At 29.6% G+C, this 13,308-nt stretch overlaps 1 protein-coding gene across 1 annotated transcript; it reads left to right on the forward strand.

Moving 5' to 3' along the window:
• The first annotated feature begins 9,045 nt into the window (after positions 1-9,045).
• Positions 9,046-11,760, forward strand: LOC114422673 (pentatricopeptide repeat-containing protein At3g29230-like). The gene has a single exon (XM_028389148.1). It carries the CDS (start codon positions 9,125-9,127, stop codon positions 10,937-10,939), a length of 1,815 nt encoding a protein of 604 aa, XP_028244949.1. The 5' UTR covers positions 9,046-9,124; the 3' UTR covers positions 10,940-11,760.
• Positions 11,761-13,308: the final 1,548 nt, after the last annotated feature.

The raw sequence follows: 13,308 nt of genomic DNA on the forward strand, positions 1-13,308 counted from the left end.
CATGCACACTCACAAGTGTGTGGGCTAACAAAATGATTTAATACTCATACAAAAAAAAAATCTTAACAAATATTAAATTGGAAAATAAAGAATTTATGGAAAATGACATATAACATGTGATATACATACATGAAAAGAATGAAAAAAACATAACACATGACATACATGCACATTTACACGAAAAGTATTGACAAAATACTTTATTGGTCACATCATGAAAAACTTAAAGACAAAGAATAAATTAGCTAATAAAGAAACGGCAAACACATAAGAATGATCCGTTAACTAAGTTTCTATTTCTAAATTAGATCTATAATTTTGAAAGTTCTAAAATGACCTTCTTATTTATTAAAAGACATGTTAATCATTTTCATAAGCTTATCATTTTCAATTCTTGAGCACAATTTTCAACCTTTTATTGATGGACTTAAAATGTCAAACTTGTTTCATTATATTCATTTACATGAAAACCATGAGAACAAACTAATGTATAAAGCAAAAAAGAGCAATAAACATAGTGAAAATTATGTGAAAAATGAGTGTCATGAAAAAAAATGAGATTTTAGTTTTCAGTTGCCAACCTCACTCACTTTTTATACTAATTTCACCATGTTTATGTCTCTTTTTGCTCTCAAAGTTAGTTTGTTCTAATAGTTTCCAAGGAAGTAGATATAACGAGACAAGTTTCACATCCTAAATTAAAAAAATGAGTTCAAAGTTGTGTCTGAAAATTGAAAATAATAAGTTTTATATATGAAAGCGCTAATGTGTCTAAAATAAACTAAATAGGAGAGCATTTAAGAACTCTAGAAAAAAAACCAATTTATAAACAAGAAAATAAGTTAACGGGGGCAATTCTAACATTTTGGACTAAAAAAACTGTTAAAATAAAATGACTGATGACATAATGCATGCTTGCAAGTAAGAGTGCAGACAAAACACTTCATCAGTCACATAATAAAAAACTTTAAAATAAACATTAAATGGACTAATAGAGAATTCATTAAAATAAAATATGAAGCACGTTGTACATACCTAGAAAAATTGAAGAAAAAAAACATAAAACGTGAATAACATGCACAGTGACACGTGAGTGTGCCGACTAAACAATTTAATACTCATATCATAAGAACCTTACCAAATATTAAATTTGCAAATATAGAATTTATTGAAAATGACATATAACATGTGATATACATGAAAAGAATGAAAAAACATAACACATGACATAATTGCATGATCACACTGAAAGTATTGACAAAACATTTTATTAGTCACATCATAAAAACTTAATAACAAAGAATAAACTAGCTAATAAAGAAAGGACTAACACATAAGAATGATCCGTTAACTAAGTTTTTATTTCTAAAATAGATCTCTAATTTTGAAAGTTCTAAAATGACCTTCTTATTTATTAAAAGACATGTTAATCATTTTCATAAGCTTATCATTTTCAAATCTTAGGCACAATTTTCAACCTTTTAATGATGAATTTAAGACGTAAAGCTTATTCTATTATATTCACTTACATGATAACTATGAGAACCGACTAATGTATAAAGCAAAAAGAGAAATAAACATGGTGAAAATTGTTTAAAAAGGGAGTGTCATGAGCAATTAGAGAAATGAAATATTAGTTATCATTTTCTAACAAGACTCACTTTTTATACTAATTTCACCATGTTTATGTCTCTTTTTGCTCTCAAAGTTAGTTTATTCTAATAATTTTCATGGAAGTAGATATAACGAGACAAGTTCCATATCCTAAATTAAAAAAAAAGTTCACAGTTGTGTTTGAAAATCTAAAATAATAAGTTTTTTTAAAGGACCGATGTGTCATTAATAAAAATAAAATGACACGTGACATAGATGCACACTTATACATAAGTGTGCGGACAAAATAATTTATCAGTCACATAATAAAATAGTTTTAAAAATATTAAATAGACTAATAGAAAATTCATTAAAATAAAACATGAAACATGTTATACATATCTAGAAAAATTGAAAAAAAAATAACACATGACTAACATACACACTAGCACATGTATGTGCTAACTAAAAAATTTAATACTCATATCATAATAACTTTAACAAATATTAAATTGGAAAATAAATAATTTATTAAAAATGACATGTAACATGTGATATACATACATGAAAAAAATAACATGTGATATACATGCACAATTACACGTGAAAGTGTTGACAAAACATTTTATTAGTCACATCATAAAAACTTAACGATAAAGAATAAACTAGTTAATACAAAAATTTCTAACACATAAGAATGATCCGTTAACTAAGTTTCTATTTCTAAAATAGATCTCTAATTTAGAAAGTTCTAAAATGACATTATTATTTATTAAAAGACATGTTAATCATTTTCATAAGTTTATAATTTTAAATTCTTGTTCACAATTTTCAACCTTCTTTTGATGGATTTAAGAAGTGAAACTTGTTCCGTTATACTCACTTACTTGAAAATTATGGGAATCAACTAATGTATAAAACAAAAAGAGAAATAAACATGGTGAAAATTGTGTGAATAGTGAATGTCATGAGCAATCGGAAAAAAAAATGAGATTTTGGTTTTCAGTTTCCAACGAAACTCACTTTTCATACTAATTTCACCATGTTTATGTCTCTTTTTGCTCTCAAAGTTAGTTTGTTCTAATAGTTTTCAAGGAAGTAGATATAATGAGATGGGATTCACATCCTAAATTAAAAAAATATGAGTTCAAAGTTGTGTCTAAAAATTGAAAATAATAAGTTTTTTGAAAGCCCTAATGTGTCATGAATAAAAAAATATGAGACCATTTAAGAGCTCTAAAAAAACAGAAAACCATATTACAAACAAGAAAATAAGGTAAGGGGGACAATTCTTACATTTCGGACTAAAAAAACTGTTAAAATAAAATGATAGATAAAATATTAAAAAACAAAGATTTAATTGGACTAATAGAAAATTCATTAAAAGAAAATATGACACATGTTGTACATACCTAGAAAAATTGAAAAAAAAAATAACACATGACTAACATACACACTCACACGTGTGTGTGCCAACGAAATAATTTAATACTCATATCATAAGAACCTTAACAAATATTAAATTTGCAAATATAGAATTTATTGAAAATGGCATATAACATGTGATTTACATACATGAAAAGAATGAAAAAAAAAGGATAACATGTGACATACATGCACAATTACACCTAAACATGTAGACAAAATATTTTATTACTCACATCATAAAAACTTAATGACATAGAATAAATTAGCTAATAAAAAAAGGACTAACACATAAAAATGATCCCTTAACTAGGTTTCTCTCTCTCAAATAGATCTCTAATTTTGAAAGTTCTAAAATGACCTTCTTATTTATTGAAAGACACGTTAATCATTTTCATAAGTTTATCATTTTCAATTCTTAGACACAATTTTCTACCTTTTATTGATGGATTTAAGACGTAAAACTTGTTCTATTATATTCACTTACATGAAAACTACACAAAGAGGCTATGTATAAAGCAAAAAGAGCAATAAGCATGGTGAAAATTGTGTGAAAAGTGAGTGACATGAGCAATTAGATAAAAAATAATAATTTTCAGTTGCTAGCAAGACTCACTTTTTATACTAATTTCACCATGTTTATGTCTCTTGTTGCTCTCAAAGTTAGTTTGTTCTAATAATTTTCATGAAAGTAGATAAAATGAGACAAGTTTCAAATCCTAAATTAAAAAAAATAAGTTCAAATTTGTGTTTAAAAATTCAAAATAATAAGTTTTTTTTTAAAAGGCTAATGTGTCATGAATAAAAAAAATAGGAGACCATTTAAGAGCGGTAAAAAAAATAGAAAACTAGTTGACAAACAAGAAAATAAGTTAAAGGGGCAACTCATACATTTTGGACTAAAAAAATAATTAAAATAAAATGACAGGTGATATACATGCATACTTACACCTAAGAATGCTGACAAAACACTTCATCGGTCACATAATAAAAATCTTTAAAATAAATATTAAATGGACTAATAGAAAATTCATTAAAATAAAATATGACATATGTTGTATGAACTTAGAAAATTTGAAAAAAAAAATAACACGTGACTAACATACACATTGACACATGTGTGTGCCAACGAAACAATTTAATACTCATATCATAAGAACCTTAACAAATATTAAATTTCCAAATATAGAATTCATTGAAAATGACATATATCATGTGATATACATACATGAAAAGAATGAAAAAAACTTAACCTGTGACATATATGCACAATTTCACATAAATATAGACAAAACATTTTATTAGTCACATCATAAAAATTTAACGAATAAACTAGCTAATAAAAAAAGGATTAACAAATAAGAATGATCTGCTAACTAGGTTTCTATTTCTGAAATAGATCTCTATTTTTGAAAGTTCTAAAATGACCTTCTTATTTATCAAAAGACATGTTAATCATTTTCATAAGCTTATCATTATCAATTCTTGGGCACAATTTTCCACCTTTTATTGATGAATTTAAGACGTGAAACTTGTTCCATTATATTCACTTACATAAAAACTACAAGAACCAACTAATGTATAAAGCAAAAAGAGCAATAAACACGATGAAAATTATGCGAAAAGTGAGTGTCATGAGCAATAAGAAAAAAAAATGAGATTTTAGTTTTCAGTTGCTTATGAGACTCACTTTTCATACAAATTTCACCATGGTTATGTCTCTTTTTGCTCTCAAAGTTAGTTTGTTCTAATAGTTTTCATGCAAGTGTATACAATGAGACAAGCTTCACATCCTAAATTAATAAAAACTATGTTCAAAGTTGTATCTAAAATAAAAAATAATAAGTTTTTTGAAAGGACAAATGTGTCATTAATAAAATAAATATACAACCATTTAAGAACTCTATACAAATTAGAAACCAATTTAAAAACAAGAAAATAAGTTAAGGGACAATTCTTACAATTTGCCCTGAAAATTTGTTAAAAATAAAATGACACGTGGCATAGATGCACACTTACACATAAGTGTGTGGATAAAACAATTTATCAGTCACATAATAAAAAACTTAAAAACAAATATTAAATAGACTCATTGAAAATTCATTAAAATAAAACGTGAAACATGTTATACATATATGAAAAAATTGAACAAAAAATAATACATGACTAACATACACATTGACACCTGGGAGTGTGTGTTGACTAAACAATTTAATACTCATATCATAAGAACTTTAACAAATTTTAAATTGGCAAATAAATAATTTATTGAAAATGACATATAACATGTGATATACATACATTAAAAGAATGGAAAAAAACATAACATGTAGCATACATGCACAATTACACATAAAAATATTGACAAAACATTTTATTAATCACATCATAAAAACTTCAGGACAAATAATAAACTTGCTAATAAAGAAATTTCTAACATGTAAGAATGATCTGTTAACTAAATTTCTATTTCTAAAATAGATTTTTAATTTTGAAAGTTCTAAAATAAGCTTCTTATATATTAAAAGACATGATAATCATTTTCAATTTTTGGGCACAATTTTCAACCTTTTTTTATGGATTTAAGACTTGAAACTTATTCCATTATATTCACTTACATGAAAAAAATGAGAACCGACCAATGTATAAAAGAAAAAGAGCAATAAATAGGTGAAAATTGTGTGTAAAGTGAGTGTCATGAGAATTTAGAAAAAATGAGAATAGATTTTTTAGTTTTCAGATTCTAACAAGACTCACTTTTGATACTAATTTCATCATGTTTATGTCTATTTTTGCTTTCAAAGTTAGTTTGTTCTAGTAATTTTAATGCAAGTGTATATAATGAGATCGGTTTCACATCCTAAATTAATAAAAAATATGTTCAAAGTTAAATTTGAAAATAAAAAATAATAAGTTTTTTTTAAAGGGCTAATGTGTCATTAATAAAACAAATAGGAGACCTTTAAGAACCATGAAAAAATTTAAAAACTAGAAAGTAATTTAAGGAGTAATTCTTACATTTTGGCTTTAAAAACTTTTAAAAATAAAAGAACACGTGACATATATGCACACTTACATGTAAAAGTTCTGATAAAACACTTTATCAGTCACATAATAAAAAACTTAAAAACAAATATTAAATGAACTAATAGAAAGTTCATTAAAATAAAATGACACAAGTTGTACATACTTAGAAAAATTGAGAACAAAACCACACCTAACTAACATGCACATTGACATGTGTGTGCTGACTAAACAATTTAATACTTATATAGTGAGAACCTTAACAAATATTAAATTGGCAACTAAAGAATTTATTGAAAATGACATATAACATGTAATGTACTTACATGAAAAGAATGAAAAAATTAACCGTAACACACATGCACAATTACACGTGAAAGTGTTGACAAAATATTTTATCAGTCACATCATAAAAACTTAACATAAAGAATAAACTAGTTAATACAAAAACTTCTAACACATTAGAATAATTCGTTAACTAAGTTTGTACTTCTAAAATAGATCTCTAATTTTGAAAGTTCTAAAATGAACTTCTTATTTATTAAAACATATGCTAATCATTTTCATAAACTTATCATTTTCAATTTTTGGCCACAATTTTTCACCTTTTTTTATAGACATAAAGACACAAAACTTGTTCTATTATATTCACTTACATAAAAACTATGAAAACCGACTAATGTTTAAAATAAAAAGAGCAATAAACATGGTGAAAATTGTGTGAAAATTAAGTTTAATAAACAATAAAAAAAATGAGATTAGGTTTTTTTAGTTTTTAGTTGTTAATGAACTCATTTTTCATACAAATTTCACCATGTTTATGTCTCTCTCTCTCTTTTTTTTTTATTTTTTATCTCAAGGTATGTTTATTCTAATAGTTATCATGTAAGTAAATATAATGAGACAAATTTCATATCCTAAATTAATAAAAAATGTGTTCAAAGTTGTTTCTGAAAATTGAAAATAATAAATGTTTTGGAAGGGCTAATGTGTAATCAATAAAATAAATAGGAAACCATTTAAGAACTTTATTAGTCGCATCATACATATTTTAACGAAAAATATTGTATTAGCTACTAATGAAACAACTAACATACAAGAATGATCGGTTAACTTAATTTTTATTTCTCAGTTAGATCTCTAATTTTGAAAACTTTAAAATGACCTTATTTATTAAAAGATATGTTAATCATTTCTATAAGTTTATCATTTTCAATTTTTGGACACAATTTTTAACCTTTTTGATTTATTTAAGACATGAATCTTGTTCCATTATATTCACTTATATGAAAACTATGAAAACCAACTAATGTTTGAAACAAAAAGAATAATAAATATAGTGAAAATCATGTGAAAAGTGAGTATCATGAGCAATTAGAAAAAATAAAATTAGATATTTTAGTTATCTAGTTGCTAACATGACTCACTTTTTATACAAACTTTATCAATATATCTTTTTGCTCTCAAAGTTAGTTTGTTCTGATAGTTTTCATGTAAGTGAATATAATGAGATAAGTTTCACATCCTAAATCAATAAAAATATTTTCAAGGTCGAGTCTGAAAATAAAAAAAACAATAAGTTTTTTGAAATGGTTAATGTGTCATTAGTAAAATAAATAGGTGACCTTTTAAAACTTTTAAAAATTAGAAAATCAATTTAAAATCAAGAAAATAATTTAAGGGGCAATTCTTACATTTTGACTTAAAAACCTTTTAAAAATAGAATGACAGGTTACATACATGCACACTTATAAATGAGAGTGCTGACAAAATACTTTATGAGTCAAATAGTAAAACAAACTTGATAACAAATATTAAATGGACTAATAGAAAAATTATTAAAATAAAATATGACATATTGTTTACATACCTGGAAAAATTGGAAAAAAAAAAAACATCACAGGTGACTATCATGCACACTAACATGTGTTCTTGACTAAATAATATAATATTCATATCATAAAAACCTTAATAAATATTAAATTGGCAAGCTAAAAATATATTGAAAATGAAATATAACATGATTTGCAAACGTGAAAAAATTATGCCATATGACGTACATTCACACTTATCCGTGAGAGTGTTGACAAAATACTTTATTAGTCACTTCATAGATAAAAATTATCAACAAAGATTTGATAGCTAATAAGGAAATTGCTAAAATATAAGAATGACCCATTAATTTAGTTTTTATTTCTAAATTACTTCTCTAATTTTGAAAGTTCTAAACTAACCCTCTTATTTAGTAAAAGACATGCTAATGATTTCCAAAAGCTTAAATCAGTTTTAATTTTTGGACACAATTTTCAATCTTTTTTTATTAATTTGAAACCAAAAACTTTTCTCATTATATTTAATTATACTAAAATTATGAAAACCAACTAATGTTTTAAAAAAAACAATAAACATGATAAAAATAGTGTGAAAAGTAAATCTCATGAGTAATAAAAATTATGAAATTATATTTTTTTAGTTTTTTAGTTCCTAATAAGATTTGCTTTTAAGATAATTTTCATCATGTTTATGTTTCTTTTTTTTTTTCTAAAAATTAATTTATTTGGATAATTTTCATGTAAATGAATATAATAAAACAAGTTTAACATCTTAAATTAATAAAAAATTATTTTAATGGGCTAAACTCAAGAATGATAAGTTTTTATAAATGACTAATGTGTCATTAATAAAATAAACAAAAAATCATTTCAAAACTTTTAAAAAACAGGAAACCAATTAAAAAACAAAAAAATAAGTTAACCGACAATCCTTATATATTAACCTTAAAAGTAAAATTACACATGAGATACATATCACTTACACTTGAAATTAATGATAAAAAATTTCATTAAAAAACTGTTATAATTCAGTATGTTCGTAAAAGACTACATCTTATGCTAGTCCACATTGTATTCAATTATTTCTTTTACTACACGAAATAATATAAGTTTCTTATTCTCAATAAAAGTAAAAATAAAAAAAAAGAAAAGAAAAATGTGTTGGTATTCCTTTTCAAACTGTAATGTAAGGATAGCGTCGTCGTCTAGTGAAGCCGTTTGCTATGCAGTGTGTGTGTGTGTGAGTGGCGATGCAAATGCAAGTTCCGGTGGGAGGGCGAGTCCCCACATGGTTCTCTCGGCAAAGACTCCTCGAAGAGAAGCTGTGCGACCTTCACAAGTGCAGCAATTTGGACTCTGTGAACCAAATCCACGCTCAAGTCCTCAAAGCCAATCTCCACCAAGACCTCTTCGTCGCTCCCAAACTCATCGCCGCCTTCTCCCTCTGCCGCCACCTCGCCTCCGCCGTCAACGTCTTCAACCACGTCCCCCACCCCAACGTCCACCTCTACAACTCCATCATCAGAGCCCACGCCCACAACACTTCCCACCCTTCTCTCCCCTTCAACGCTTTCTTCCAAATGCAGAAAAATGGACTCTTTCCTGATAATTTCACGTACCCTTTTCTCCTTAAGGCCTGCACTGGCCCCTCCTCACTTCCTTTGGTCCGAATGATTCATGCCCATGTCGAAAAATTTGGTTTTTATGGGGATATCTTTGTGCCCAATTCGCTTATTGACTCCTACTCCAGGTGTGGCAGTGCCGGGCTTGATGGGGCCATGAGCTTGTTTTTGGCCATGAAGGAGCGGGATGTGGTCACTTGGAACTCCATGATTGGTGGGTTGGTCAGATGTGGTGAGTTGGAGGGTGCTTGTAAGCTGTTTGATGAAATGCCTGAGAGGGATATGGTTAGTTGGAACACCATGTTGGATGGGTACGCCAAGGCAGGGGAGATGGACAGGGCGTTTGAGCTGTTTGAGAGAATGCCCCAGAGGAATATCGTTTCGTGGTCGACGATGGTTTGCGGGTATAGCAAGGGTGGTGACATGGATATGGCGAGGGTGTTGTTCGATAGGTGTCCAGCCAAGAATGTGGTGCTTTGGACGACGATAATAGCGGGGTATGCTGAGAAGGGGCTCGTGAGGGAGGCGACGGAGTTGTATGGGAAGATGGAGGAGGCTGGGTTGAGGCCTGATGATGGGTTTTTGATTAGCATTCTGGCGGCGTGTGCTGAGTCTGGAATGCTTGGGTTGGGGAAGAGAATTCATGCTTCTATGAGGAGGTGGAGGTTTAGATGTGGCACTAAGGTGTTGAATGCGTTTATTGATATGTATGCCAAGTGTGGTTGTTTAGATGCGGCCTTTGATGTCTTTAGTGGAATGATGGCGAAGAAAGATGTGGTGTCTTGGAATTCGATGATTCAGGGGTTTGCCATGCATGGACATGGCGAGAAAGCGCTTGAGCTTTTTTCTAGGATGGTACCGGAAGGTTTTGAGCCAGATACATATACATTTGTTGGCCTTTTGTGTGCTTGCACTCATGCTGGCCTTGTTAATGAAGGGCGTAAGTACTTTTATTCGATGGAGAAAGTGTATGGGATTGTTCCTCAAGTTGAGCATTATGGTTGTATGATGGACCTTCTTGGCCGCGGCGGACACCTGAAAGAAGCTTTCACGCTTTTGCGCAGCATGCCTATGGAACCCAATGCCATTATATTGGGTACTCTTTTGAATGCTTGTCGGATGCATAATGATGTAGATTTTGCAAGAGCTGTGTGTGAACAGCTGTTTAAGGTGGAGCCAACAGATCCAGGGAATTACTCCCTTCTGTCAAATATTTATGCTCAAGCAGGAGATTGGATGAATGTTGCCAATGTAAGGTTACAAATGATGAATACAGGAGGTCAAAAGCCTTCTGGGGCCAGTTCCATAGAGGTAGAAGAAGAAGTGCATGAATTTACTGTATTTGATCAGTCGCACCCTAAATCAGATGATATATATCAGATGATTGACAGATTGGTACAGGACCTAAGGCAGGTTGGATATGTTCCGATGATACATCAGTAGAGATAAATGAATATCATTTGATTGCCTTAGTATGCACAGCACAGCACAGCTGGAATGATGCTTCAAGGAATGAATATGATTTTTTAGTTGAGCACAGTGCATTGCTGGTTTACTAAAAACAGGTAAACAAATCATTGTATTCATCACTACCACTGGTTTAACCACAAAGTTGTATGCATGGCTCATGGCTGAACCTATGCTTCTGGTGCAAGCATCACAGTATGGATCCCAAAACTCTGCTTTCAGCATGGCGTGATATCTCTTGCATGATTTTGCCTATCACAGTAATTGCTTGGTTGTTACAGAATGAATCTCATTGTTGGTTTAGTGATCCCAACTTGGTCAGAATTTTGCATGTAGTCAGCTGGTTGCTCAATTTTGTGTTTGGAAGTTCTTTTATGGTTTTACCTTTTAAATATGTTGGGGAGATTGAAGGAAAGAACGGAAGAAAGACTATAATATTGATGAGCAATCACGAAACAAAGTTGTGTGCATGGCTGAGCCTATGCTTCTGGTGCAAGCATCATCCACCTTCCTACTACCGTTGGCAGGAGCTCTTTTGTAAAGTCAAAGAAAGGGAAAATTGTGAAGAGAAAATGCTCTGATTCTTCCTGTCTACTACTTATTGTAAAAAGAAGCTACACTTAACATATGTATACTGGGTGGCAATTCCACTCTTGACCGTACCAATATTTCTGTGTGCTGGTTGTTGCCATGGTGCCAATTCAGCCCTTTTTATTAAACTTGAAACATTTACTTGAGCGAGATTATTTTCAGAGCTACTTGCTACCTCTAATCTACACGTCGCTCTACATTTGTCATTTTTTGTTTTTCTCAGTGTTAACTTCTCTCAGCCTATGCTTCTTTAGTTTTATCTCTGTTCATTTCTCATGATGACCAAAAGATCTCATGGTGACTAATTATGCCAAAGTGAATTGTGCAAGCCTTCATTTTGGATGATGGAATGCAAATGGATACTATGTTTGTTTTTGTTGACGTTGATAATACTTTTCTGCCCTTCATCTTGTTACTCTAGACAGTAAGTACTTGGAAACCTCTTTCTTTTTCTGCAATAAATCTTATTCTATACATTGATTCTTTTTCTTCATTTGTTATACTGTGTACATTCTTTAGCATTTGGTTGCTAATCTGACTTAATAGACTTTTGGATTAGGAATTATTTTTCTCTGAGTAGTTCATAAATCTTCCATTCATGAAACTAGGAGGAAATATTGTCCCAGCATGGCAAGCTCAGTAGACTACAGCACATACTGTATAAGTAGAGCATATTCATTCCTCACAATAGAGTATTTATTCTTAGCTAAACAGTCACTGCTGATGAACTGATAGGGAATGACATTGCATGCATAAAGTCTGTTCCATAGATGGTATGCCATTATTCACCAAAATAAAAGAAAATATAGATGGTATGCCATTGGAATCACTTCATGGTAACTATTAGTAATTTCTTTCCATATTCAGAAGATTCGGTTACATCATGTCTGTCCTACTCCTAACAAATTACTTCATATATGATCTTTGGATCCGTCAATGACATTGCACATTTGACAAAAAAAAAATGAAGGTGAAGGTTAAGGTTAAGCTGAAATTGTATTCTGGCATGCCAAATAGATGAATAGATGATGTATAATGACAGGCATCTTTGTTCATTAATTTTTATAATGACATCATATATAATGACATATCATGTATAATGACAGGCATCTTTGCTCTATAAATTTATTCTAATTTGAGTTGTTTTGCATAAGCCAATCCTTCTGTTGAGTAAGCCCCGTGACCCAACAAAGGGGTTCATCTCATGGTAGGCCACATAACTAAATGCAAGCATCATTTCTAAGGATATTGGGACCATAATCATCTACTTATCAGGTAATTGACTTGTTTTGAATGATAAGATAATTAGCAAATCGCTACCCTTGCACAGCATAAGAGTTTCTCATAGGAGGATCTCATCAAAGTGTTCATCTAGTACATCTTTATTGTTTTTGGGCTAACACATAATAACCGCAGAGAAAATTTTATTCGAAGCAAAACTCATTTAAGTAAATTTTTATGTTACAAAAGATTAGTCTCATCACTTTTACTTATGGGAATATTTTATTTTTAGAAGAAAAAAAAAATACATCAAATCACATAAATTATGTAGACTTGGATCTTGACCCACATTTTACCTACCCTTGATCAAGTCCAATCCAAGTTTGAATAAATAGTTTTACCAAAATATCATAAATATTCGTCTTAACTCGTATCATCAACAGAAACTTTCCTATTAATTCATCGACATTGATGTTGTCACATTGACCCATCTGGTCATTCTACGATAAGAGGTCAATTCCAGAGTAATCAAA

Source organism: Glycine soja, chromosome 8 (assembly GCF_004193775.1).
Source record: "Glycine soja cultivar W05 chromosome 8, ASM419377v2, whole genome shotgun sequence".
NCBI lineage: Eukaryota > Viridiplantae > Streptophyta > Magnoliopsida > Fabales > Fabaceae > Glycine > Glycine soja.